General features: G+C 59.8%; 1 protein-coding gene across 3 annotated transcripts in view; it reads right to left on the reverse strand.

Moving 5' to 3' along the window:
• The window catches only part of ARHGAP26 (Rho GTPase activating protein 26), a 107,609-nt gene extending 83,098 nt beyond the window's left edge, over positions 1 to 24,511 (reverse strand). For 2 of the 3 annotated variants that reach the window (XM_054642779.2, XM_054642783.2), the window contains exons 1-8: positions 24,144 to 24,511; positions 6,093 to 6,188; positions 5,183 to 5,244; positions 4,787 to 4,858; positions 3,463 to 3,564; positions 1,267 to 1,377; positions 916 to 1,020; positions 169 to 298 (exon numbers count right to left, since the gene is read on the reverse strand). In XM_054642779.2, the coding sequence (XP_054498754.1) occupies positions 169 to 298; positions 916 to 1,020; positions 1,267 to 1,377; positions 3,463 to 3,564; positions 4,787 to 4,858; positions 5,183 to 5,244; positions 6,093 to 6,188; positions 24,144 to 24,297 (832 nt within the window). In that variant the 5' untranslated portion in view covers positions 24,298 to 24,511. The remainder of the gene's footprint in view (positions 1 to 168; positions 299 to 915; positions 1,021 to 1,266; positions 1,378 to 3,462; positions 3,565 to 4,786; positions 4,859 to 5,182; positions 5,245 to 6,092; positions 6,189 to 24,143) is intronic. The other variant, XM_054642782.2, reaches the window with a different exon arrangement.
• Positions 24,512 to 27,614: the final 3,103 nt, after the last annotated feature.

A 27,614-nucleotide genomic window follows, 5' to 3' on the forward strand; every position in this document is an offset into this window, starting at 1 on the left:
CATGCCAGGCTCCTGTACCTACCAGGTGAGGCACGGGCAGGATTCCCCCTGGCTGCCCCATCCCCACTCACTGGGCAGTCCCTGCTCCCAGGGGCTCTGTGCCTGCTGGATCAGCCTTTGTGCCCCTGTCCTGGCAAACCCTCCCCAGGCTCCCAGCCCAACACCTACGCTTCTCCTGCACGTAGAGATACCCCTCCATGGTGTAGGGGCTGATGTTTTTGTGCTCGTGGGGATTCTCCTTCATCTTCTTCATCAAAGCTTCAACCTCTGACCTTGTTCCTTCAAAGCGGTTTCTTGTCTGCAAATTAAAGCAGGAATGTCTTCCCCAGTGCAGGGACCTGTGCCTGGCTCTGCAGCACATGGGGTGGAGCCCTACAGCCCTGTGGGAAATGGGCTGGGGAGCCCAGGGGCAGCCACAGAGCAGGCTTGCTTCAAGGGCCTGGATTTAAGCTAAAGCAAAAATATTACAAGAATTGGCAAGGCCTTCCAGAACTTTAAGGGGGCTTACAAAAAGAGGGGGAGTGGTTTTTGACATGGGTCAATAGTGATAGGACAAGGGAAACGGATTTAAACTCAAAGAGGAGAGATTTGGATTGGATATTAGGAAAAAATTCCTCCCTGTGAGGGTGGGCAGGCCCTGGCCCAGGGTGCCCAGAGCAGCTGGGGCTGCCCCTGGATCCCAAGGCCAGGTTGGACAGGGCTTGGAGCAGCCTGGGAAAGTGGAAGGTGTCCCTGCCATGGCAGGGGTGGAATGAGATGAGCTTTAAGGTCCCTTCCAACCCAAACCACTCTGGGATTCTGTGATTAAAATACACCAGAAGGTGAGGTGGCTCTGCAGACACTGACAGCGATGGGCACAGGGACACCCTGGGCATGGGGACAGCCCAGGAACAGGGACAGCCCAGGCCCACTCACATTCTGGATGCTGATTGTCAGCTCTGTCTTGAAGTCACTGAAGTCCTTTGCAAGCTCGTAGCCGTGGTGGTAGAACGTGAAGAGCCCCTGCAGAAAGGCCAGCAGCTGCATTGGGAAAAGGCAAATGGAGATGGTCAGTGGAGACCCAGAGCTGCACCCAGAGGCACCAGTGCTGAGGGGAGGGGGCCCTGCAGCCCCCTGGGATGGAGGGGCTCCCTGGTGGGCCCCCTGAGAGGGGCTGTGGGGTGAGGCTGGACCCCCTGGCCCTGCCCTGCCCGGGCTGCCCATGGCCCCATCTCACCACAGCCCCCCAGTTTTGTGCAGGCTGAGCCCGACTGGGAGCTCACTTACAGGTTCCACAAACTCAAACATCTTCCTCTCCTGGACCTCCTGCACCTTGAAGACATATTCCAGGGAGACCTCGTAGAAGTGCTGCCGAACCAGGTCCACCTGGCTGTCTGCCTGCAGGGGGTGAGGGGAAACAGAGCTCAGGAAAGACCAGAGCACAGCTGGCTCTGATGGGAACATCCCCAAGCACAGCAAACCCAGCTCCAGCCCCCAGGCCCGGCTGGACAGATGGCACAGCAGTAAACATAAACCTGATCCACATGGGCAAGCTCTTCATTCAGCTGAGGAAAACGGGTGTGGTGACTCATGCTCTCACCTCCCCAACAGCTGGGTACAAAACGTGCAGTAGAGGTGAGAAAAATGGAAATCACTGTGAACTCGACAAGAAAAGGCAACTCTCCCTTTTCTGGAAAGCACTCCCCCCCTCGCCAGGGATGCCACATCCACATTTCACAACTCCACAGCGAATCCTCCTTCTAAGGGAACCCCTCCCTCAGGGGGTCTGAGCCACACAAACCATGGACCCTTCCCGGGAACGGGGAACAGGAGCAGCCCCTGAACGGGAGCTGCTTCCAGCGGGCTCCTCCTGCCCTCCCGGCAGCGGCCCGAGCCAGGCCCGGGTGGGAGATGCCACCAGATGGCACCAGATGGCACCAGATGGCACCAGCAGGCAACGCTGCTCCAGCGCACCTGCACGGGCCGGCATCCCGCACTGATCCCGCACTGATCCTGCACACAGCCTCAGCTGAATCCCAAACTGATCCCGTGCTCAATCCCACACTGATCCCACACACAGCCCCAGCTGAATCCCAAACTGATCCCGTGCTCAATCCCACACTGATCCCACACACAGCCCCAGCTGAATCCCAAACTGATCCCGTGCTCAATCCCGCACTGATCCCACACACATTCCCAACTGAATCCCAAACTGATCCCATGCTGAATCCCGCACTGATCCCGCACACAGCCCAGCTGAATCCCAAACTGATCCCGTGCTCAATCCCGCACTGATCCCACACACATTCCCAACTGAATCCCGAACAGAATCCCAAACAGACCCCCAGCTGAATCCCGCACTGACCCCGCACACATTCCCAACTGAATCCCAAACAGAATCCCGCACTGCATCCCACACACATCCCTAACTGAATCCCACGCTGCATCCCAAACTGAGTCCCACACTGCATCCTGCACACATCCCAAACTGAATCCCGTGCTGAATCCCGCACACATCCCACTCTGCATCCCACCTGCACCCCATAAGGCACCTCCAGGCAGCCCCCAGGGCCATGCTCTGTCCAGGGCACAGGCTCACAGCTCTGACAGCCACCAGTGGATCCTTCCCTCCCCAGCCAGAATTCCTTCCACTCCCTGCCCCATGTCAGTACCTCAAACACAAACTAAAGCAGGGCTCATTTCAAAGCCACCATTCCCTGGGACACATGGGTGCTGCCCCATGGGAAGTTATTTACAAACCCCAAGGACAAGGCTGGCTTGCAGGCACATCTGCCCAGATGCTGAGCCCTCCTCAGCCCTGATTTGCTGGAAGATGATCACCTGTGCCCCGGGTATTTCTGCTCTGCTGGGCACAGCCCCACCACCAGGGTACAGGAGCCCAGCAGTGCCCCAGTAAGGGACAGGCAGCACAGCAGCACCATGCCAAGGGCAAGGACACACATCCTGCAGGACCAACCCAGCTCTGGCCAGCACAAGGAATTCCAGACTTGAAAGAAGGGATTGAAAACTCAGCATACTCATCCAGTAGGAGCACTTGTCACCACAGCTAACCACGTCCTGAATCACTGATAGCTCCTAAAGAGTTTAAGGCACTAAGCCTGATCCCTCCTCCCCTGGAGCACAGAGCAGAGCAGCCACTTGCAGAGAAGGAGACCAGACATCCATGATTTGTGCTGGCACATGGGAAGCCTGCAGCAGAACCAGTTCCTTTCTGTTACACTCTTTAATTATAAACCCTCTCTCCTTTTTGATTGCTATCCATTTTGGGATCTCTCTGATTTACTTACCAAGAAAGCTCCATATCCTTTCATTACAGGAAAAGGGGAAAACCCAGCACCCGCAGCCAGAATGAGGGAAAAAATGAGTTTACAGCCAGGAGAACCATTGTTATAAACAGTGTGAGGCATTCAAAAAGCTCTCCACAGTCACAGCCAGACATGGAAACTCAGAGGTTGCTCTCACCTCCTGAAGCTGGGATTCTTTCTTCTTGGAAGACAAGTTCAAGTGCTTTTCTAGGACACCACAGTATTTCTCAGTCTCCTTGTCGTATTTCTTTTTGGCATCCTACAAAACAGGACAAGGAGTGTGACACTAAACACAAGGGCCCCAGAGCAGCTGTGACAGCATCCCTATGGCACTGGGCAGGATGGCAGTGCCAGCTGGGAGCTACCATGAGACAGGACCTGGGGGCAGCAGCTGGAAGCAGGTGAGGCTGCTTTTATCTGCCAGCATCAGCAGCTACAGGAAAGCAGCTTGTGCTGCCAAAACCCAAGGCTTGAGGGAACCCCTCCTCTGTTCCTGGGGCCCAGAGCTTGGTAAAACATCCAGATCCAGGTCCAAAAGCAACAGAAAGTTGCTTTCTAAGCAGAACCTGGTCACAATTCCACATCCCACCCTGCCATCCCTTGCAAGAGCTTCTCCTCTGTGCCACGGGGGACAATGACACAGCACCTCAGCTGTTTGTGGCAGCAGCATTAAGGACACCAACTTCACTTTCCTTTGCAGCCCTGTCCCAGCCTGGCCAGCCCAGTGCCAGGCCCCAATCCATGGCAGCAGCTGCAGGTAAGCAGGTGTGTTCTGCAGGTAAGCAGGTGTGTGCTGCAGGACCCTCTCTGGGTTTGTAAGCAGGTGTGCTCTGCAGGTAAGCAGGTATGCTCTGCAGGTAAGCAGGTGTGTGCTGCAGGACTCCTCTCTGTGTTTGTAAGCAGGTGTGCTCTGCAGGACCCTCTCTGGGCTTGTAAGCAGGTGTGCTCTGCAGGACTCCTCTCTGGGTTTGTTTCCAGCTGCTCTGGGCACTGCTGCCATGCAAACACAGCCCTGGGAGCTGGCATGAGCTGCTTGCAGGCAGCAGCAGGTTGTTATAACAACAGGGAAGCCACAGACAGTGGTTTTCATTTCAGAACAAAGGCAGGAAAGAAAGAGGGGGGGCCAGGCTGTCTCATGGCCGCCCTCAGCCACACCGGCGCTTCCCTGTCCTGCCAGGAGCCTCTGAGCTCCCCTGCAGCCCCCAGCCATGCCTTGGGGTGGGCAGGACTGGGGGACTCAGGAAAATGCGAGCCCCTCCAAAAAATCCTAATTCTTCCTTGGAGTAAGGAAAAAAGTTCACTTTGGTTGGCATGCAGATTTTGCCCTTGGCAGTTACTTGGCTGTGGGTGAACTCAGAACACTGAGGCACTTCCCAGGAGCCAGGTCAGGCTGTGTCCATCCCAGGGCAGCACACTGCCTCCTGCCATGCCTGAGCCCACCCTGCAGAGTGCCAGCTCCTGGCCAGCTCTGCCTGGGTTACCTTGGCAGCCCCGATCTGCTCCTTGCGGAACTTCTCCAGCGGCGTGATCAGCACCTCGCTGGCGTTCTCGATCTGGGGGCAAAGACAGGCACAGCTCAGCTGTGCTGCTCCACAGCTTCTTCCATGGGAACCTCCCACAGCCCCAGACACCCCCAGGCTTCACCCCTCTGTCTCTGCACACCTGTGGCCCCCCAGCACCAGCACCAGCCGCTCTCCAACAGCAAGATTCCATTCCTGATGCTTTCCAAGTGTTTCCCCACCAAGCCCATCCTCTCCTTCCTCTGTCCTCCCCTGCAGCTCCACTCCAGGCGAGGGAAGGAGCACTGGGGCAGCAGCCACTGTCACCACGGTGTCCCAGGTGCCACCACCCCTGCTCCCAGGACACAGGGGCCGTACCATGCGCATCCGCTCGTCCTCCAGGTTCCGCAGCACCGTGGCAAACTCCTGCAGGGACTTGGCTGGAAGGGACACAGTCAGCATTTCACACTCGGTTCTTAAAGAAAGAAACTGCACAGAGGGGTTTTGTCTGTCTGTGTTTTGGGTGGGGAGGTCAGGGGTTTTATTGTCTTTACTGACTAAAGCTGGCAGCAGAGCATCCCCAGAACCAGGCTTCCTCCTCCAGACAACATCCTCAGCTCAAGCCTGCCCTGCCCAGCAGACAGTCACCAACCAGCCCCACAGCACAGCACTGGCCTCCAGCCATGCCCAGCACACGAGGGGCAGCTCCCCAGCATGGGCACAGCACCAGGGAGACCTGGATGAGGAGCTATTTCTGCTGAGAGACTGGGCACAAATAAACAAGCAAAGTTAAATCGGGGCTAAAGCTTCTTTGCTCTCCTGGCTCTAGACGATGTGCACAATAAGCTCTAAAAGTTCAGCTGGGGCAGGAGGAGAGAGGGAAGAGGCTGAAGCCACTGCCCAGTGCCAGGAGAAGCTCTGTGGCAGAGCCAGGCTTAGCTCAGAGAGCCTTGCTGGGCTCAGCACTGCTGATTCCCCCAAGCACAGGATCCTGTGTGCCTCTGCTTCAGAGCACAGCCCCTTGCAGTGTATCCAGCCACAACCACCTCCAGATGCTCCTCTCCAGTGCAAAACATCCAGCTAACTGAGGTGGTTTCAGACACAGGCAATCTTCTCCCTTTCCTATCTGGCAGGGGCAGATTTAGGCCAAGAAGCAACAGGTGATTGATTCCCTGGGGGAGGCTGTGCTGCTGTTGAAGCAGGAGGAATAAGGCATTTCCAGAGAGCACCCAGACAATTCCCTCAGTGCCCTGCTCGGGGGTGTGGCCCCAGGAGCAGCAGGACTCACCTATGCAGATCTCATCGTCGGTCTCAGCATCACCAATGCAGCGGAATTTGAACTCGTTGAGGGAATCCGCGAACTTGCGCTTGGCAGCCGACAGGTCTGTGGGAGCAGGGAGCACAGGGACATCACCAATGGGGAATGTCAGCATTCCCCAGCAGCAGGATACAGGCATGATCCCACCCAGGAAACGCCCACAGAGAGACCCCTGGCACCGGGGAAGCCCCAGAGCGCCGCCCTCCTGCACCCACCCCAGGGACGGCTCTGTGGGGTCCCTGTCAGCACCCCCAGAACACCCTACAGGAGATGGCCCTTCAAAGCAGCCAAAGAGCCACCCCAGAGCTCTGACCTAGAGCCACGGGGCAGCAGTGACACGCAGTGGCAGTGCCCCCCAGGAGATGGCCCCTCTGCATGCTTCTGGCACGAGGGAGGGCAGCAGCACAGAGCTTTGCTGCTTCCCGAGCTGCAGATTCTCTCTGAGATCTGCATCCTATTAAGTTCTTACTCACAGTGACCTGAGTGCATCCAGGATTGGCTTTTCAGGCCAGCCCTGTTCACCTGGCACACACAGACAGTCCTGGGGCCACCAAAGGCACCGTGTGGCTGCAGCCCTGCTGGTGTGAGGAGCTCACAGCGCTCACTCCCCCGTGCGTTTCTCCACTCAAAGCCCAAAATTCCAGGGTTTTTCCCTTTCCCAGCACCGGTGGAAAATGTGTGTGCACGCAAAGGCCATTTCCTCCTCTCAGACACCACAGCCAAGAGATAACCACAGCAGAGTCCAAGTGTTTTGCTTTCCCCATGGGATAAGGGAGTTGGCAACTTTCTCCAAGCATCAAAGCTGTTTTCCCAGTACTGCTGCTGACAGCCCTGGGGTTAATCCTGCCCAGTTCAGTCCCAGCTGCCTCCACACAAGTGCTTCCTAAGGCAGCAGGAAATCACCCAGCCAAGGCAGGCAGGGAGAGGGAAATCCCTGGGAGCCTTCCCAGTGGAAAAGTACAGAGGGGGCTTCTTGGAGGAGAAGGCTCACACATGACAGGATTTGCACTTTGCTCCCTGGAGGATGGAGCAAGCACGGCTTTTACACCCTTCCTGTGCCTGGAGCTGCCAGGAGCCTCCACTGGCACCCACAGAAACAGGACACATGCTTTTTGGGGAAACTTCCCCAGTGTTCCTGGGCAGGATTGAGAAGAGGGACTCGGGAGGGTGGGAGGGTTTGTTCCAGCTCAGCACAGGGCTGAGCAAAGGGCACTGGACAGCCCCGTGCAGCTCTCTCTGCTCCTTTCCACGTGCCCGTGCTGGTGCCAGCAGCAGAGCAGCCTCCTCCCCTCAGCAGAGCTCATTGGAGCAGCCCCAGGACCTGGGGACTCTCACCCAGACCCTCCTGCCTGCCCTGGAATAACCAGGGAGATGATGGTAATGCTCTAAGGAGCCATTTCCTCTCCCCCAGCCCCTGAGCCCTTGGCACATTCCATGTGCCACGTCCCCACCTGAGCCAGGCCTGATGTGACACCCCTCTCATGCCCACTGCTGGCTGGGCAGGACCCCAGAGCTGGAGAGGCTGCAGCAGCACAGGGATGGACACCTGGGGGAACTGAGCTCCCCAGCCTGGGGCACGGTCACCCCTCCAGGGCCACCTCTCCAGGCTCACCTCCCCAAGGTCACCTCTCCAGGGTCACCTCTCCAGGGCCACCCTCTCCAGGATCACCCCTCCAGGGCCACCTTCTCCAGGGCCACCTCCCCAGGGCCACCCTCTCCTCCACCTGAGAGTGAGGAGCAGCTCAGGGCTCTGGGACCAGGCACGAGCCAGAGCAAAGCCAGGAAGCCTCTGGAGCCAGCAGCATTGACAGCAATGGCCCAAGGTGCTTATAAATAGGCAAGGGAGAGGCAGGGGGAGAGGGAGATAACTCCTGCAGGGACAGTGATAAAGGATAAAATTAGCAGCAGGATCAGCCAGAAAAGGAGAGACGGGCACCCATGCCCACCCTGGGGGCCCCACTGTCCTCCCCAGGCCACTGTCAGGCCACCCATGCCCAGCATCCCCTCTTCCAGGAGCCCTCAGCTGCATTTTGGGACCACAGCCCTGCAGGGGAAGCAGGAAGGCACAGGGAGAACAGGGCAGCCCCTTGACAAGCCTCAGCTCCTGCGGGTTGTCCTTCCCCAGGGCTGTGAACAAGCAACCCCAAAATCCTGCAAAGGCTCAACAGAATCTGCTGCTTCCTCTCAGGCACGAGCAAAAGCACCCAGACCCTGCACATGAGTCACACCAGGGCTGCACCAGGGGCTGGCAAGTGTTCCTTCCACGTTCTCTGCTGGCTTGATCAGCCAACCACAGCATCAGGGAAAGCCACCCCAAAAAGCCTGAAAAATCCTTTTGCCTGAGCAACACAACCAGCTCAGGTTGCAGGTCTCATCATCATCATCATCATCATCACCTCCCATGGCTCCCCTTTCCCACCTGGGCTGGTGAGGGTGGGACAATTCCTTCAGGAAAGTCCCCCCCTTGACAGAAACCTGGCACACACAGGTCCACCTGCACAGCCCCAGCAACCAGGGATCTGAAAAAATGCCCTTTTAAAAGTGATGCATCCTCCCCTTCCACTGCACCCTTGACACCCAGCTCAGGAACAGCTCCCAGCAGGTCAGAGGGCAGCAGCCTTTCCTGGAAGCAGCCTCAGAGAACCCCTCTGGCTGCCCCTGCTCCCTCACACCCAGCCCAGGCTCACCCCACTGTCCTGCTCCCTCTGCAGCTGAGCAATTGAATTCCATCCCAGCCACACACTCCAGCGCCAGGGCTCCCCAAAACCTGCCCAAAGGGGCTTCTCCAGCCCCAGGAGTCCTGCAAGGATCAGCAGCAAGGGAGCACCTCGTGCTCCCGTGTCCCCCCTCCTCCTCCTCAGCTCAGACTTTCTGGGAAGCGGCTGCTGTTACTACAAGGAGACTGAAGTGGCTGCTTCTTACATAAAAAGCCTCTTCCAAAGGAATTTGGCTGGAGAAGGCCATTTGTAGAAAGATTGTGTCCTGGTTTCCCACCCCTCCTCCATGCGTGCAGCACCCCAGGCACCACGGGGTGACCCCACTGAGCCAGGCCTGCAGCCAGCACCCAGAAACAACAGCCAGGACACTGAGGGGAACCACAGCCCCTCAGGCTGAGATGGCAGAAGACAAACGTCCCCCCCTGCCTGGTCCCTGTGCCTGGTGCCGTGTTGGGGAGCTCAGGTCAGCAGGGCACGGTGAAGCTGCTGCCTCAGAGAGGGGGGAGCTGCACCAGCTGCAAACAGCAAAAAGCTCTGGCTCAGCTGGGCCAGGACAGGGGCAGCAGCAGCAGCAGCAGCAGGGGTGGTTCAGGTTAAAGACAAGCCTGCTGCTGAGCGTGGCCATGAAGGGTTAATGCTGCCCCAGAGGATGCTCTGCCAGAGGCTGTGCTCACACGGAGCAGGATTTCTACACTTCCTGCAAAGAAAACTGCTTAATAGCCTATATTTACTGTTCAAGTGGACAACAGGAACTGAGACTCCTGCCCCTTCCTTCCCCCACAGCAAAGAGCAGCAGAACAGCAGCTCAGGCTGTCTGTCTGTCCCCTGCCAGCCCCCGGAGACGGACAGGAGGACAATGCCAGCCCCCAGCAGGGCAGACCTGGGGGCTCAGCCTTCATTTGGCTGCAGGGAGCAGGACACAGCACCTGCCCAGCTGCCAGCCAGGATGGGTAATCCAGGGAACAGCCACTCTAATCAGCAGCCAGAATACAGCCTGCCTTTCTGAGGCTGCTCACAAAGCAGCAATATGGTGTCTGCCCAGCCCAGCACCCCTTCTGGGCTCACACAGCACTCCTGCAGCTCAGGGATGCCCAGAGAGGGGCTCTGGGCAAGGTCAGAGCTGGGAATGGCCACGGATGCTTGGAGCGCTCTGCAAGGGACACTCACCCAGCCTGGCCCCACAGCTCGTGCAGGAATCCAGCAACAAGAACCTCATGCAAGAAGCACTTCATGCAACAAGAACCTCGTGCCTGGAGCAGCGTTTGCAGCTGCCAGTTTGCAGTTTCACCCAGCCAGCCCCAGCCCCAGCCCCAGCCCCGGCAGCACTGGGATCAGCACCAGCGTCGGGGCAGCATCAGGAAACGCTTCATTTGCTGCAGAAGGTTTAAATTCCCTCTCTGAGCTTCCCAGCAAGGTCAGCAAAGCCCTGCTCCCATGAGACACCGGCCTGGCCCAGCCCCAGAGTCACCTCCATGCAGAATTAGCACTGATCTGTTCATTAAACAACTTCTCCATCAGGTGGTTGGAGTTAATCAGTGATTGAGGATGGGATGGCAGCTGCTGGCAGGCTCCCCCTCTGAATCATCATGAGCAAACACATAAAACCAGATGGGCAGAGCCCACCCCACCTCCAGCACAGCTTCTGCCATCGTGTTCTGCACAACAGCCCGTGGAGAGGCTGCCACAGCTTGGCACATGCCACAGATGGAGGTGAGAGGGTGCCAAGGACAGCAAGGTGACCCCAAGGACCAGGGCCATGGGCACAGTCCCTGCAGCCACCCCAGGCAGGACCCCCAAGGCAGGGAGAGCAGCACTGAGTGGCCCCATAGCCCCCCAGAGCCCACTTGGGGGCCTTTTCCACACAGAGCCTGCAGCTGAGCCTGAGCAGCACAGCCAGGGAGGCCAAACCCCAGCACTTCATTGTCACCGAGTTCACCAGCACACCCTCCCTACAGAGCACGCAGACAGCCCAACACTGCTCAGAGATGTGCTCAAACACAAAATAACAAACAACTCTGTCCAGGATGCCCCAGCAGGGCAGGTCCAGGAGGTGCCCCAGCTGTGGCCCTGCAGCCAGGGGAGTGCTGGGCACTGCTGCCAGCCCAGGGCACTGCTGGGCACTGCTGCCAGCTCGGGGGAGCACTGGGCACTGCTGGGCACTGCTGCCAGCCCAGGGCATTTCTGGGCACTGCTGCCAGCCCAGGGCAGCGCTGGGCACTGCTGGGCACTGCTGCCAGCCCAGGGCATTGCTGGGCACTGCTGGGCACTGCTGCCAGCCCAGGGCAGCACTGGGCACTGCTGGGCACTGCTGCCAGCCCAGGGCAGCACTGGGCATTTCTGGGCACTGGTGCCAGCCCAGGGCAGCGCTGGGCACTGCTGGGCATTGCTGCCAGCCCAGGGCAGCGCTGGGCACTGCTGCCAGCCCAGGGCAGCACTGGGCACTGCTGGACACTGCTGCCAGCCCAGGGCAGCGCTGGGCACTGCTGCCAGCTCGGGGCAATGCTGCCAGCCCAGGGCAGTGCTGGGCACTGCTGCCAGCCCAGGGCAGTGCTGCCAGCCCAGGGAAGTGCCAGGCACTGCTGCCAGCCCAGCATCCCCGTCTGCCTGGACCCCACGCTCAGCTGGCCCCGTATGGCAGCGCTGGGCACGGGGACACAGAGCCCTGTGTGTGCTGAATGGCGCCATTGACAGGCTCCAGCAGCACATCAGACCTCAGCAACACGCTCAAGGCATGGAGTGTTTCACAGGGTTTGAACAGATAAAGGTTCTGCACGTCGTGAAAAACAAAACTGTCCCTTGGAAGGGCTGCCTGGCTGCACAGCTAAAATTATCCCTGCTGCCCACCAGCCCAGCACCCCGGCCACGTCACCGTGCCACCCCCAAATCAATAATGCTCAGACTTGTCTTGGGAGCTTTGCCAGGCCAGGACGTTTCTGCAAAGCTTCCCAAGACTCCTGATGGAAGGCACTGGAGATCCAAGGGAAACGAAGCCAGAAGGACCAGCCCAGTGTGTCCAGTGTGACACCCTGCAGCAGGGCCAGGGCTGCAGCAGCACCAAGGCAAGAAACCACTCCTTCAACTCCCACTGCTGCAGCCACCGTCCTGTTTTCCCTGGTTTGAGGGAGTTGATGGTCAGCTGGAACCCTTGCCCCTCTGCCCCACTTCTCAACCATCAATCAGCCCTGGGCTTCCTCAGGCCCTGGAGCCCTGAGCCCAGTGCTGAGCCTGCCCTGCCACAGAGGCAAAGGTCTCACAGCCTCTCTCCATCCCTCCTGTTCAGCTTTTCTTAGCACTTACCCACCAAGTCATTGCAACAAAGCCACTCTCGTGAGTCAGATCCTTGTCTCACAGTGCCTGAGACGCTGCAGAAACCCAGCTCATGCAAACAGCTCTGCCTTTCCCCTCTCAGAGTGTCACCAGGGTTGTGGCCCTGGCAGGACAGGAGCTGGTCCAGGCAGCAGGGATGGGTTAATGATGCAGTTAATGAAGTGCCCCTCACCAGGGTCCCACCTGGAGGAACTTCAGCACTGGGCATGTGAACCATCAAGCACTGGGCATGTGAACCCTCAAGCAATGACCTCTCCATCCCACCAGACAAGGAGGACTTGGGAGAGTCCCACCTGTCCTGCATGGAAACCCTGGAGGATGTTCTCCCCTTGCCCAAACAGGACTTTTCTGCAGGAACCCCTCCAAAGTGAAGTGCTCTGTCTTGTGGCCAGCCCAGTGAGGCCCTGCCCCTGCTCTGCATTAATCAGGTTATTTTAACGAGCTGCAGCAGCTCCTGACTCGGAGAGCACCGTGGGGAGAGAGGACAGAGGTGCCAGGAGGGACGAAGGGCAGCGATGGCAGCTGGAGTGACCAGGAGCTCTGGTGTGTGCACCACAGGCGCCAGGCAGCAGAGCCTGCCCTGCCTGCAGCCAGGACACGCAGGAAACAAAACCCAGGAATGATGTAAAGGACCCCTGGAAGGGCTTCCCATTCCTGGAGAGCCTGAGGAGACAGATGTCTGCAGCTGCAAGAGGCACAGCCCAACAAATCCTCACTCCCAGCAAGGAGCACAGGGCTCAGAGAAACACGGGCATGCCAGAGCCCTCCTGGCAACCACTCCATACCCCAGGATGGCCCTGGAAGGCAAGGGGCCCAAAGCCAGGAACCTCCACCCTGGCAGGCAGCCTCCAGGCTGACCATCACCGTGCATGGATCCAGCACACGGGGCCAGCAGAGCCCCCAGCACTGAGCAGAGCCCTGCCAACCCCGGTGCTCTGCACAAACATGGCACACCCCAGTCCTCCTCCCACAGCCCCAGAGCATCACTGCCTGCAGCTCCTGGAGGGGCACAGCCCCCAGCACAGGGCAGCATCCCCCAATGCCATCCCCAGGCTCTGAGCTGGACACAGAGCGTTTCGTGCACTTAGCAGCAAAACAAAATAAAACGGGATTTCTCCACTTCCCCACCCAGCTCCCGTGTCTGGCACTTTTCCCTGTGCTTATTTTTGTTCACATCCTGGTGTTGTTTTATGGCAGAACCCCCCGGCCTGTCCCAGCCTGCAGCACAGAGTCTGCCAGGCAGGGAGCCAGGCATCAGAGCAACAGGAGCTCAGGTGGGAGCAGGCACAGTCTCTGAATAAAATCAAGTGTAAATATTCACCACTCCAACACAGAGGAGGGATGCATCCAAACAGCAAACACAGGCAACAGCCTCAGTGCCTGGAAAACATCAGGGACATGGTAATGAAATGGAAAATTCCCACCCTGGCTGGCATTTCCATGGGCAGCCAGCTGCACCAGCACACAATGTGAGGAAGCAGCAGTGAAAATCCCTGTGTCCCAGTCAGGCCAGGGATTTGGGCACAGTGCTGGCTCAGAGAGAGATGTCAGACCTGCTGAGCACAGCTGTCCCACTGCACCGAGTGCCTGACCTTCAAACCCCAACTCCTGCCTGCTGCTCCCAAAAGCAGGGCTTTGAACATCACATTTCCCCTCCACCTGCACACTGCCCCACTGCCCCAGGCAGGCCATGTAAATGCCTCCAGCCTTACACCTGTGAGTAAAGGTTTTGCTGTTTTACTCACAGCTCCCCATGGCCCCCAGTTCCCTCACTGCATAACACTGCTCCAGTAACTGTAGCTTCCCCTCCAAGTGCCAGGAGAGGTTCAGGTCGGGATCAGGAGAAATTTCCTCTGGAAAGAATGGTCAGTCATGGGAAGGGGCTGCCCAGGGAGGTGGTGGAGCCCCCATGCCTGGAGGTGCCCAAGGAAGGACTGGATGTGGCACCCTGTGCTCCGGGCTGGTTGACAAGACAGTGATGGGTCACAGGCTGGACTTGATAATCTTGGGGGTCATTTCCATCCTCAGTCATGGTGTATTTCTGTGATTCCTCTCCAAAGCCTGGCACAACCCACAGGAAGGCTGCAGATGACTTTACCCTTGTCACCACAATATTTCATCGACTGGAGCCTGGAATCACATTTCATTAGGACAGAACGCCCTGCCCGAGACAGCTAATCGATTTAGAGGACACTAATCCAGAAGAAATTTGCTCCTGACCCAGGCAATGCCCATTAGTGGAGCAGAAGGGGGTCTGGCAGGGGGGGCTGTGGCAGAGCCCCTGCCAGACCAGAGCAGATTGCCTCAGGCACTGGCCCTGCTTCTGGATTAGTTAGTTATTAAATCTAATTAGCTAATAGGTGGGCCACAGGGAGCTCCCTTGATTTCCCAAGGGGCAGGCACCAAAGCACTGGGGTCCCCAGGGGATGATGGGCCCAGAGACCCCAGGTGGGGAGGGGACCAAGGCCCTGTCCCTGCGGGCAGGAGGGACAGGAGACCCTCCTGGCACATCCCAGCCAGGCCATGGCACGGGGCAGTGCCTCCCCTGTCCCCATCCCAGAGCTCTTGCCACAGCCAGGGCAGGGGCAGGGGCAGCTCCCAGCCCCTCAGAACTGCTCTGCACAACCTCCTTCCTCCTCCTCCTCCTCCCAAGGAGGCTGCGGAAATCCTTTTGTCGCCGGTGCTCCTCCACCTCAGCTGTAAGAACAGGAAAAATCCCACTGTGCTTGCAGGAACATCAGTGGCAAGTGAGTCAATTTTTCCTGCTTGGGCAGGAAAAGAGAGATATAAATTAAAATCTCCAGTGGAGCTTAGGGAGGCACGCAGGGTGAGGACAGGGATGCACAGCCCAGGGTGTAGCATAGACCCATGGAACAGTTGAGGTGGGAAAAGCCCTCCAAGATTCTCATATCCTGCTGTTCCCCCTGCACTGCCAAAGCCAACAATCACCATTGTCGTCATCTCTAAAACCCCTCCAGGATGGTGACTCCACCACTGCCCTGGGCAGCCTGTGCCAGTATCTGACCGCCCTTTCCAGGAAGAAATCGCTGCCTTTAACCTGGGCTTTCCCCTGGAATTCATGGGAGAAACACCCAATATTTTGCTCTGCAATGGTTGGGTTTTTTGTAAAGCATTGCTTAGCAACCAGCACTCAGCGAGGGCATCGCTCTGGGCAGACGCTGCTTCAGCGAGAAACAGAATGAAAATCCAGCACAGGCACAGCCTAGCAGGCAGTGCTGGGAAAAGGCACACGCCAGCTCTTTTTACAGGTCACTCGGCCCAGAGAACCATTCACACCTCCCTCACTGTGGATCGTGGAATGCCAGGCTGGCCTGGCTTGGGAGGGAGCTCAAAGCTCATCTCATTCCACCCCTGCCATGGGCAGGGATACCCTCCACTGTCCCAGGCTGCCCCCAGCCCTGCCTGAGGGTGCAGGGAGGGCTGAGGAGGCAGGGCAGGAGGGCTGAGGAAGCAGGGCAGGAGGGCTGAGGAGGCAGGGAGGGCTGAGGAAGCAGGGCAGGAGGGCTGAGGAGGCAGGAGGGCTGAGGAGGCAGGGCAGGAGGGCTGAGGAGGCAGGGCAGGAGGGCTGAGGAGGCAGGGCAGGAGGGCTGAGGAGGCAGGGGAGGAGGGCTGAGGAGGCAGGGGAGGAGGGCTGAGGAGGCAGGGCAGGAAGGCTGAGGAGGCAGGGCAGGAAGGCTGAGGAGGCAGCCCCAGCCCTGGGCTGTCCCTGGTCCCCGCCGCTCCCTGTGCCAGGGCCAGATGGTCTGGAGGCTGCAGTGCTGGAAACCCACCTGGCACCAGGGCACAGCAGCCCCTTCCCCCTCGGTGCCCAGGGCATCCCAGCACACCCCCTGCACCCTGGCATGCCAGGACCCCCTGGCTCCCACTGGGAGCCGAGGCAGAGGAGCCAATTCCCAGCTCCTCCAAGCCACGCTGGAGACCATCCTTGCCATGAACATCCTTGCCACTTACAGCCAGGGAGATGCCCTAAAGAGCCACACTGGGCAGGAGCCCATGGGCCCAAGGCCACCAGTGCTTGCACAGAACAGGTGGAAGCACCTTTGGCATGGGGAGCATGCCAGGAAAGCTGGGAAAGCATCCCTGTCCCAGGAAAACTGGGAGAGCATCCCTGTCCCAGGAAAGCATCCCTGTCCCAGGAAAGCATCCCTGTCCCAGGAGAGCATCCCTGTCCCAGGAAGGCAGGGAAAGCATCCCTGTCCCAGGAGAGCATCCCTGTCCCAGGAGAGCACCCCTGTCCCAGGCAGCCATGGAAGACACGCCTGTCCCCGGCGCTGACAGCCGCTGGCGTGCCCGGGGGAGGAGGAGGGGATGATTCACAGCACAGTGAACAAGCTGTGCAGGTTCCTACAGCTCCCCCTCGCTCTGCCTCCCCTCCCACCCACCACGGTCACGCTACAGCTACTCATCATACTCATCACAGCCAGGAAAAGTGGGGATGAAGTAACCCAAACCAGCCACGGATGCCTGGCACAGCCTGTCCTCCTGTCTGTCCCCCAGCCTGTCCCACTGCTGGATGCTGCAAAGGGGCCCAGAATGCCCCAAACCAGAACCACAGGGCTTGTTTGGCACCACTGCTGCCGCTCTGCCATGTGCAGGAATGCCAGCCCCTGAGCAGCCCTGCCCTGGTTTGTGGCTCCTGGCCTTCAGGGAGAGGCACACCCCGATTTTAGGGCACAAACAAAGGGGTTGGTGGTCCCCCTGTGCCAGCCAGGGAGGGTCTGGCACCCAGCACGGGCAGAACTGCCTTGCCCCATGCCATCCCTGGCACTGAATCAGCCAGGGAAGCACCACGTGTGCCAGCCTGCAGAGAGCACAGGGACGGCACAGGGACGGCACAGGGACGGCACAGGGACGGCACAGGGACAGCACAGGGACAGTGGGCACTATGTGCCAGCCTGCAGAGAGCACAGGGACGGCACAGGGACGGCACAAGGACGGCACAGGGACGGCACAGGGACGGCACAGGGACAGTGGGCACCATGTGCCAGCCTGCAGAGAGCACAGGGAGAGCACAGGGATGGCACAGGGACAGTGGGCACCTCCCAGCCTCCACAGCTCCATGGGAACGGCATTTCCTCACTCACATTCCCAACATCACTGCGAGCTGCTACAGCAAAGCAAAGGGAGAAAGGGAAACCTAAAAGGGAAACCTAAAGAGTCCACTGCTCCCAGCCCGTGTCCAGGGCACACAGGTGATGCCACACCTGCCACAGGTGATGCCACACATGTCACAGGTGATGCCACACCTGCCACAGGTGATGCCACACACCTCTGGGCCTGGCAGCACTGCAGAAACGAATGGAGACAGATGATTCAAGCTGTGCCAGCACATCTGCAGCCCTGGGAAAACAGCCTCCTGACCCAAATCAGGCACATCTGCTCCATGCTGGGGGGCATGAGCAGGACACAGCTTGTGGGTGACTCCTGGTGCTGGAGGCACACAGGGACAGCCAAGCTGGCCCTTCACAGCCCCTGCCCAGGCTCCCTCCCTGCACACAGGTATGCACTCTCAGCCTCCTCCAGCTCTGGCAGTGCCAGCCCCTGCCCCTCAGAGCTGCCCCTTATCCCAGGCCATCCCCTGCCATCCCAAAAGGCTGGGTTTAGCCTGGCATGGCACACGAGCTCAGCACAGGTCCTGCAGCTCCTCCAGGCTCTGTCCCCACCCCAGCTATTGTGCCCAGAGGTGCTCTGTGGCATGCTCCCACAATTACAGAGATCTCCCAGCCCTGTTAACGAGCCAGCACAGTGTAAGAGATGGAATCATGAACACAGGCTCTCCTGCACACCCAGCCCTGGTGCTCACGGGGCTCCCTGTCAGTGCTGCTGACAGCCAGACCCAGCTCCAGCCCAGCCCCACAGCCCACAGCCCACCCAGTGCCTCCTGCAGGACCCCAGAGCCCACCCTGCCCTCCCTGGCTCCCTCCATCAGACCCCAAACCTGCCAGCACTGGGGGGTCCTGGCTGGGCTGGGATCCCCTGGGAGATGGGGGAATGTTCCCTGGGTGTGAGGATCCTCCTGCATGGACCACAGCCACGGCAGGGCACACAGGGAACCACTGCAGCACCCAGCAGGGAGAGCTCCCTCTGACACTCAGCAGGGCTGGGTGGGATAAGGGTGCAGCCCCTGCTGGGTGGGATAAGGGTGCAGCCCCCTGCAGCCAGCCCTGCCAGCCCTGCTGGTCCCTCAGGGCTCACAGTGCAGACCCCACCACCACCAAGAGCACCTCCCAAGCAGGAATATGCTCCTGCTGCTAATTTCCACTGTGGAGGAAGAGGAGGATCAGCTTGTGCTAAAACTGAAGCACAGTATTATCACCTGTCCTGTCCCTCATTTGAATAAAATCCCAGACAAGTTATTCAAGATGTGGCTGCACAAGCCACACAGGTCATGCAAAGGAGGAGAAGTCCTTGGTGCCTCTGGCTCTGCTGGTGCAGGACTGGCTGAGCCATAACCATGTCCCTCCTCCAGAGCCCCAAGTATTCCCTACACCAACCATTTCCTACAGGAATGAGGAGGGGGAAATGCACCCTGACACAGGAAAGCCTTGTTACACATTGCACCTCAGCTGGGTGAACAAAGCAGGAAAGAATCAAAGTCAATCAGTTTACCAGCCAACCCCAAAGCCACGTGCTTTCCCTGTGGTTTGCAAGGCAGAGGGAGAGCCCAGGGGAGCCTGGGGGGGCAGCAGGGGACCTTCCCCTGCCTTTCCAAGCATGGAACCAAGTGTCAGAGCTCCTTGGGAAAGGCATGGATGCTCCAGGAAACCCTCCCTGCGGCAAGGGAAGGACAGGAGGGTGCCAGGCTCAGCCCTGGGCAGGCACAGGTGACTCACCTGGGCTGCCCCCACCACCACAGCCCAGCCCCATCTCTCACAGCACAACCCGAGCAGGACGAGTGCCAGCGGTCACAGCAACCCAGCCAGGTGCTGACTGCTGGCTCTGCACCCTCCAGGAAGCACAGGGCTCCTTCTCCTCCAAACTGGAGCCTGCAGAGCCCAGCACTCTCCTGCCTGGGCAGGAGCACAGCTCTGAGCACTCAGGTTTGCACCTGCACAATCAGGGGCTGCTCCTGGAAAGGCCAGGCCTAAACCTGTGCACCAAGGTGGTGAGAAGGTTTGGGTTGTGGCTGTTTTCTTCAGGGACCAGAAGGGCAAGAAGGATGAAAATAACCTAAGATGGGCTTTGGATTCCTTCTCCCCAGCACCAAACCCCTGGGGCACAGGGACCTGTCACCCCAGATGGCAGCAGGTCACAAAGCAGCCCCAGACTGGGGCCATGCCCAGCACAGCCAGGGGCTTTGTCCCTGCAGGGCACGGCAGCCTGTGCTCTACCTGCCCCTTGCCCACCCAGCCAGGTGAGCTGAGCAGGGGCCCTGGGGAGCAGGATGCAAAAACAATGACAAAGTGGCAAAGTGGGCAATCCCCGTCAGCTTCCTTATCGCCCCCTCAGCCTTGTTTGTGTCAATTGAATTAAATAAACACAGGGCAAAAGTTTCACTTTCGCTTCTGTTGCAGATCCAGGGGCAGCTCCATCCAGGACAGGCACTGCCAGCCCCCAGCCACGGGCACAGACACCTCATGAAGGCTCAGTTTCACCAGGCAGCTGCGGAGATGTGGAACAGAACCCGTGGGCAAGCACATCCCTGAGTCTGGAACACCAACAGCACCACCAGGAACTGCCCCACTGCACGTGTAGAGCTGCACAGCAGCCCCAGAGCAGGATGGGGACAGGAAACACCCCAGGGCTGCAGCAAAAGCCCTGCTGGCATTCCCATGGTGGCAGCACAGGACAGGGCAGGCACACAGGGGTCAGCTCATTGCAATCACACCCTGCAGGCACAGACAGAAGGGACACCACACCTCTCTGACAGCTGGGAGCAGGGGCAGCCCCAGCTGCTCCCCACAGCCGCACGGGACACGCTGGTGGGGGCAGAGCTGGCATGGGACCCGTGGGACAGTGCCCAGCATGTGCCCTGGGAAGCCAGAGGAGCTCCCAGGCACTGCAGGATCCAGGCCCAGCCCAGCATCACCCCTCAGTCCTGTCCCTCCTCGCTGAGCTCTGCAGCGACCTGGCCAAAAAAATGACCCAGAACACCAAACCAGCCGAGCTGTGCCCTTCCCGTGGGAGCCCAGGGCACGGCACAGCCCCACTGGGACCCAGCCCGTGTGCCCTGTGGGGAGGGGGCTCACAGAGCCACCCCAGCCCAGCCCAGCACACAAATTGCAGTTTGTGCCGTGGGAGCAGGGCAGCAGCCAGGGCGTGGATGGCTTTGGTGGCTTCAAATTAGTGCCTGGGAGTTGGAAGAAGGAAAACAAACCAGCAGAAACGTGGCAGGGCACCAGGCTGCACCCAGGGCACCGGGACACAGCGCCGGCAGCACAGGGAGGAGGAGGAGGAGGAGGGTGCCAGGCTCAGCCCTGTGCTACAGCACGGGGGAGGCAATGGCTGGCAGCCCTGCAGCCCCACGTCCTCTGTCCCTGGGCGTGCTGCTGGCTTCCCAAAGAGAGCTGTGGGCATCTCCCCTTCACCCTCCGGGTGCCCGGGCTCAGCTCCCCCTCCGTGCCAGCACAGGGGCTGGAGGTGATGCCAGCACAGGGAGCAGCCACCGGCTGCCTGCCTGGCCTCACACAGGCACAGGGACACGCAAAGGGAGAAAATCCTTCAGCATCCCTGCTCCTGATGGTCACCACAGCCCCTGTGCTGGATGGAGAACGCCTTTCACGGCATCCAGGCTTCGAGTTCATTATTTATGTCACACTTGAAGTCTCTGCATCTGCAAAACTTTCTGAATAATTTATGGATGGTGGATCAGGGAGGAAGAGGGACACGTTTTGCTGAAAACCAGGTCACTGAATACCAGCCAAGCAGCAAAGGGAGACAATGGAAACAGGCACAGAAACTCGCTGGGGGAAAAAGATCCAACAGCATTTATGTACACACAGACACACACACTCCAGAGATGCCCTTGGCATCTGAGGATATTTAGCAAGACCAGCCCTTCAGCAAATGAGGATCATTTTTAACCTTCTGAATTTATTCTTTCTTCTCAGGGAAGGAGAAAGTGCTGTGAATCATTCCTATTTCTCTCTGTACCTACATTGAGGGCAAAAGCAGGGCAGAACAGCCCTTTCAGCAAACCCTGGCAGAGACTTTGTTCCGTGTCCTTACTCCAGTCTCACCATCCCTGCATGCCCATGCATTGCTCCTGCCCAGCTCTGCAGAGGGCTCTTCCTCCCTCCTCATCTTCCTCCCCTGCTCTGCCCAGCCCCAGCAGCCCCTCAGCAGCAGCACAGTTACACACTGTCCCATGCCTGCCTTCAGACAAAGAGGATGTGAAACGTTCAGCAGAAGAGGCAAGAGGAAGGAAAAGGAGAGAGGATATTGCCAAGACCTCACGTAACTCTGGCTGCAGGCAGTGACTGCCCAAGGGCCCAGAGACCCCCAGAACCCCTCACTCACAGGCAGCACGTCCTGAGCCAGGGGTCTGCTGCCCCCAGCCTGCCCAGCTCCACAGCCACAGGTCACAGCAGCAGCTGAGGAGCAGCATGGAGACAATGACAGTGAGATAAGGCCACCATGCCCAGCCACGGGGAGACAAACCAGAACCACTTGGAAACACCACTGAAAAATAAAAGCTGGCTGAGAAAAGCAAATCCCTGGTCACGGTCAGAAATGGCCCCAGATGTGCACTGGCTCATGGGGGTGACACCCCAGCCCCTGCAGCAGTGACACAGATACAGCAGCCAGCAACAGGCAGCACAGCAGCTCCTCACCCCTGCAGCATCCCCATCCCTGCTGCTGGACACTGGGACGGTCTGGAAGGGCTCACACAACACATCAGACCTTGGACCTGTCACACTGAGGGCAACACAGGTGGGAAGAGCCAGCCCAGATCCCACCCAGCACCAGGGATCCATCACAGCCCCACAGCCCCTCAAGTCATCACCCCTACAGCAGGAGGAGGATGCACAGAGGGCCGAGCATCCCAGCCAGGGAGGGAACAGCCCTTCCCAGCCTCCCTGCCCCACATGGCCCACACCCTCCCCCAGAGCACCTGGGGCCACCTCAGTGCCACCCGTGCCAGGGAGGTGGCCCCAGGGCAGGCAGGGCAGGCACTGATTTACCCTGCAGCAGAATCAGCATTATTCCTGTCCCTGCAGCCTGGGCACCACTGGAACTCCCCCCAGCCCTGTGCAGGAATTAAGGGCTAATCCAGGAACACATTCAATAGGAGCCACAAAACAATTCAGCCATAAAAACATCCTTATCTCCAGAGGCCAGCGAGCATTCTTCCTGCCCGTGCTGGGGTGTGCAGCACAGCCACAGCCATGGCCAGGGGACAGGAGCCCACTGGCAGCCACGAGCCCACAGGGGCTCACAGCACACCCCAAAATACTGCACACAGCGTGCCCAGGGCCAGAGCACAGCCAGCACCTGCTGCAAGCTGACTGACTAAGCCTAGAGACATCTCAGGATTCACCAGCTCACTCCCAAAATGTATTTGTGTGAAGAGCAGCGCTGTAGGATTTGTTCTGGGGTAAAATGAATGCTACAGCCTTCAGCAAAAGCTCCACAGCAGAACACAGCTCAGACCTGCAGAACCATAAATGCACCCACAGCTGTCGGGTTTGAGATTCTTTTAACCCCAAATGCCAAGAATTGGTACAATGGGAGTCCCTGTAAGCCAGATGTTACCAGCTGCTACTTCAGCACAGAGGAACTACACCCATGGGGCTCGGTGTGAGATCAGAGGGGAGGGAGCAGGAATCAGCCCTTCTGGGAATGGACAGGGTGCTGGGAATGCTTCACCTGCCCATGCACCCTGGGGTGACCTCGCTGCCCCACAGTGACCCCGGCCAGGCTGGCCCACGGCAGGTGATGCTGCAGGGGCTCCATGGCACCTGCGTTTGTGACGTGCCCCTGTCACCCCACGGCACAGACTGGTGACCACGTGTGCTGCCAGCGTGCTGGGTACAGGCACCCCTGGATAGAGAAACGCCCTGTGATTCGGGTGAAATAAACTTAAAAACAGAGAAAGCCCCAATGACCTCATGAGGGAACAGCAGAGACACAGCTTGGGGAGCACAGCACCCGAGGGCACAGCCCAGCCAACGCTGGCAGCCATGCAGGGGCGTCCCCAGCCCCGGCCGTGGGGACAGGAGCAGCCCAGCCCGGGCATCAGGGAGGAGCGGGACGCTGGCAGCCACAGGTGAGGGTGTCCCCAGCCCCGGAGCCACAGCTGCATCGCTGCATCCCCCTCCCACCCGGACCGCTCCTCCCCGGTTTGCAGCTTTGCAGCCATCTCCGCTTCCCCTGGAGACAGAGGACAGCCCTGGAGGGGCCCTCTGGTCACAGTCGGGAATGGCCCTGGAGGGGTCAGCCCGGCACAGCCACGGGGGGCACCGGGACCCCGACCCTGGGCGGACACGGGGCAGAGGACAGCCGGGGGACAGGGGAACCAGGCACCAACGCATCGCCCCAAAAGCCGCCCCCAAAGGATGCGACCCCCGAGGGCCACGGAGCGGGACCTGCTGGGCCAGAACCAGAACCACACACGTGCCAACGGACCACGGCCACGCACATCCCGATGGAGCAGGGCCGGAGCCCTGCACGTCCCGATGGGTGCACCCTGATGGAGCACACATGCCTGCCTGGACCGGGGCACGGCCCGTGCCTGTGCTGATGGACCAGAACCAGGACCGCGCGTGTGTCCATGGACCACGGCCAGCACACCCCGGAGCACCGCGCGCGTCCCGCCGGACCGGAGCAGGAGCCGGAGCAGGCACGGCCCCGGGGCCCGGCCCGCAGGGGGGGCTCGGGCGGGCGCGGGGGGTCCCGGATGGAGCAGCCCCGTGGCGGGGGCAGCGCGGGCCGGGCGGGGCTCGGCGGGCGGGCAGGGCCGGATCCGGGCGGGGGTCGCGGGGTCCCGCAGGGCCGCCCCCAGCCCCGCACTTACTCTTGAGGGCGGCGACGAGCGACTTCCCGTCCTTGATGAGCTCCTTGATGAACTTGTTGGTCCTCTCCAGCTCGGCCTCGTGGAAGCGCAGCCGCTCCCGGAACTGCGGACTGTCCAGGCAGCACTCGCTGAACTCCAGCGCCGGCAGCCCCATGCTGCCCGGCACGGCGGGGGCGAGCACGCAAAAATCCGGAGAAGATGCAGAACGGAAGGGCTTTCGGGGCGAGGCGCGCGGCCGCCGGTGCGGGCGGGCGGCGGGAGCGCGGTGCCGGGCCAGGCCGAGCCGAGCCGAGCCGGGAGCGGGGCCGGGGAGCGGCGGGAGCGGAGCCGCGCGGGGGCGGAGCCGCTGCGGCCGCGCTGGGGCCCCGCCCGGGCCGGGCCCGCCCGCGCCACGCCCCTCACGCTGCCGACCAATGGGCGTGCGCCTCCACGGCCTCTCCCCGCCCTCTTCGCCCGCTCGACCAATCAGCTGCCGGGGCGGGGCGGGGCCGTGCCCTCACCGCCGCTCCCGCACCTGGGCCGGCGCCGCCGCTGCGGAGCCGCCTCTGCCCGGGGCGGGCCCGGCCCTTCCCTGCCCCGCTCCGGCCCTGCCCCGCTCCCGTCCCGCTCCTCGTGACCCGGCCCGGCCCCGCCGCCGGGAAACCCGCGCCCGGCCTGCGGGAGCGCCGCTCCGGCCCGCCCCGCGCCCGGCCGGGTGGCGGCTCGCACGTTTCTGCTCCCATCATCGCACATCTGTGCGGGAGATTATCGCCCGGGCTTAGTGGTGTGATCTGAGAGAATGAAGCCGTAATCTCCTGGAAGGGCTGGATGTGGAGCGGCCGCGGGAGGAGCTGTGGGGCCCTGTCCCGCACCGTGTCCCCAAAAGCATCGGCCCACGGACGATGCCGTCACCACTTCCCTCCATAGAGGATGGATGCCGTCACTTCTCCCCCCAGGCGATGGCTGTCGCCGCACACACAGCCCCGCTGGCTTCTCCCCACAGCCTTGAGGAGCACGCCAGGAATGCGGCCCGGGCCAGCAGCCGGCTCGCCGCCTCCTTCCCCGGCCGGGAGCTCCCCGGAGCGGGCGCACAGCAGCTGCTCCTCCCCGCGGGGCCGGGGCGGCTGATCCAGGACAAGGGGACACACCGCCAGAGCCACCGCCATCCCCGCGGGCCGGGCAAACCCCAAAATAAACCCCAAAATAAACCCGGCACCGGCACCCAGGCGGGAGCGCAGCGCCCCAAGCCCCGGGCCGGAGCCGCAGGGATGCCGGTGGTGACCTGTCCCCCCCGTCTGTGACCTGTGCCCCCCGGCTGTGACCTGTCCCCCCGGGCTGTGACCTGTCCCCCCCGGCTGTGACCTGTCCCCTCGGGGCTGTGAGGCTGGGACCTGTCCCCCCCGGCTGTGTGTGACCTGTCCCCCCAGGGCCATGACAAACAGCCACACCTGCGGACAAACCGCCACACCTGCGGACAGTCCCTGGGGGGCTGCGGTCCCCGTGTGCCCCGCTCAGCCGCCCCGGGCAAGGCGAGCCCCGCTGGCACCGAGCGTTGCTGTCAGCTCAGCCGTGACCGGCACCGGGCCAGCGCTCCCGGAGCATCCCCCGGCACAAAGCTGGGGCTGGCAGCACCGGCTCCGGCCACTCCTGGTGTTAAGAAGTTCATCCACCTGTGTTTTCCAGCGGGTGGGTGCGGAGCCTGACACCCGCTCAACCTTTTGTCCCTGTTTTTTCAGTCCTCTAAAGCATGATCCTCTCCATCCTCACAACACAGCCTAATTCAGGCTGAGTCACCGCCTTCAAATATGGCTTGTGAGCCACATTTTTTTGGATGAGGCCTCCTAATTATAAAAAAGGATGTAATACTAATTACATGCTTATCTTGTAGGCAGGATATAAAGTTTAATGAGCTGTCATTTACGCCATATGCACACAGCCCCATAAAAGCATGAGATGTTATTATTTGGATTATGTTCCCTAATTCTACCCTGCACAAAGCCATAGGAGCACTATTTTGGTTTTATCCTTCTCCATCACCATTGTTCATATTTTAAAGTGCTCCAGCACTTACTGCTAATAGAGAAGAACCTGTAACTAGATTTATAGGACAATGCCTTAGAGGATGCAAATATCTGGGGCTCGAAATTGAATTTTTTTCAGCACTTTTCCAGAACCACAGAAAATGATGATGCTCAGACTCATTTTCTGATGGGGACAGAATCGAGGCCATACAAAGCTCTGCCACACATGAAGCACCATACATACCACTGGGACTGAGGCCTCAGGCAGGCAGTGAGGAATCTTCTCCCCTTTTTCTGGCTGCATTCAGCAGGAGACACTGTGTTTGAGCTCCAAATGTGGGAGCAGGGCAGCAGGACTGGGGAGGAACAGCCATGGACATCTTCCAGCCCCATTTCCCTGGGATTGTGCATCCAAACTGCAAAAGAATACCATAGAATATCCTGACAAACAGTGATCATCGAGCCCAGCTCATGGCCCTGCACAGACACCCCAAGAATCCCACCACATTCCTGAGAACGTTCATCACTGAAAGGAAAAATAAGCAAACAAACACCCAGACTTCCACATCCTCCTGCCTGTGGATGACAACAGCTTGCATCCCTCTGTAATCCCTGCCACGTTTGCCTGCTTTGATTTATAGTTTCAAGCAGCTGGGCTGTCTCACCCCAAGCGAGCAGGGTCAGCTGGACAGGGTGTAGGGATCCAGCAGCACAGGACAGAGCCCCAGCCCCAGCCATTCCTCCTGCCAGCCTCTGCAGGGCTGTGCTCACACATCCTTCCCACAGAGGAAAGCTGTGGCTGCCCTAATCCCACACTCCCACCCCTGAGCCGTCCTTGACCACACATTAGCACATTCTCCCTCACTCACCAGCCCACATCCCACAGCTCACTCACTCAGGGAACATCTGCAGAAAACTACTCCAGCATTAAAAAAAAAAAAAAAAAAAAAAAGAGTGAGCAGTTTCTACCTAGATTAGGTGACTCTGGATCAAATAACTGCTGGTGCAGGGGTGGGGGTGTGGAAGGAAGGGGCAGACTGCCAGAGGGCAGGGTTGGATGGGATATTGGGAAGGAATCCTTCCCTGGGAGGGTGGGCAGGCCCTGGCACAGGTGCCCAGAGCAGCTGGGGCTGCCCCTGCATCCCTGGCAGTGCCCAAGGCCGGGCTGGACAGGGCTGGGAGCCCCTGGGACAGTGGGAGGTGTCCCTGCCATGGCAGGGGTGGCACTGGATGGGCTTTGAGGCCCTTTCCATCCCAGACCAGTCTGGGGTTCTCTCCCTGCAGTAGCACCAGCTCAGCCCAGCCCCAGCTGCTCTCCCCAGCGTTATCTCTGGGTGGGTCCCACAACCAGCTGGATCCAACCGGTTTGTTTGAATAACAGCAACTCTTTCCATAGAGAGCTTTCAGCTGGATCAGCTCCCTGATCTGAGCACAGCATCCTCCCACCTCCGCATCCCCTCCTCACGGCGGC

Source organism: Agelaius phoeniceus, chromosome 15 (genome assembly GCF_051311805.1).
Source record: "Agelaius phoeniceus isolate bAgePho1 chromosome 15, bAgePho1.hap1, whole genome shotgun sequence".
Classification (NCBI taxonomy): domain Eukaryota; kingdom Metazoa; phylum Chordata; class Aves; order Passeriformes; family Icteridae; genus Agelaius; species Agelaius phoeniceus.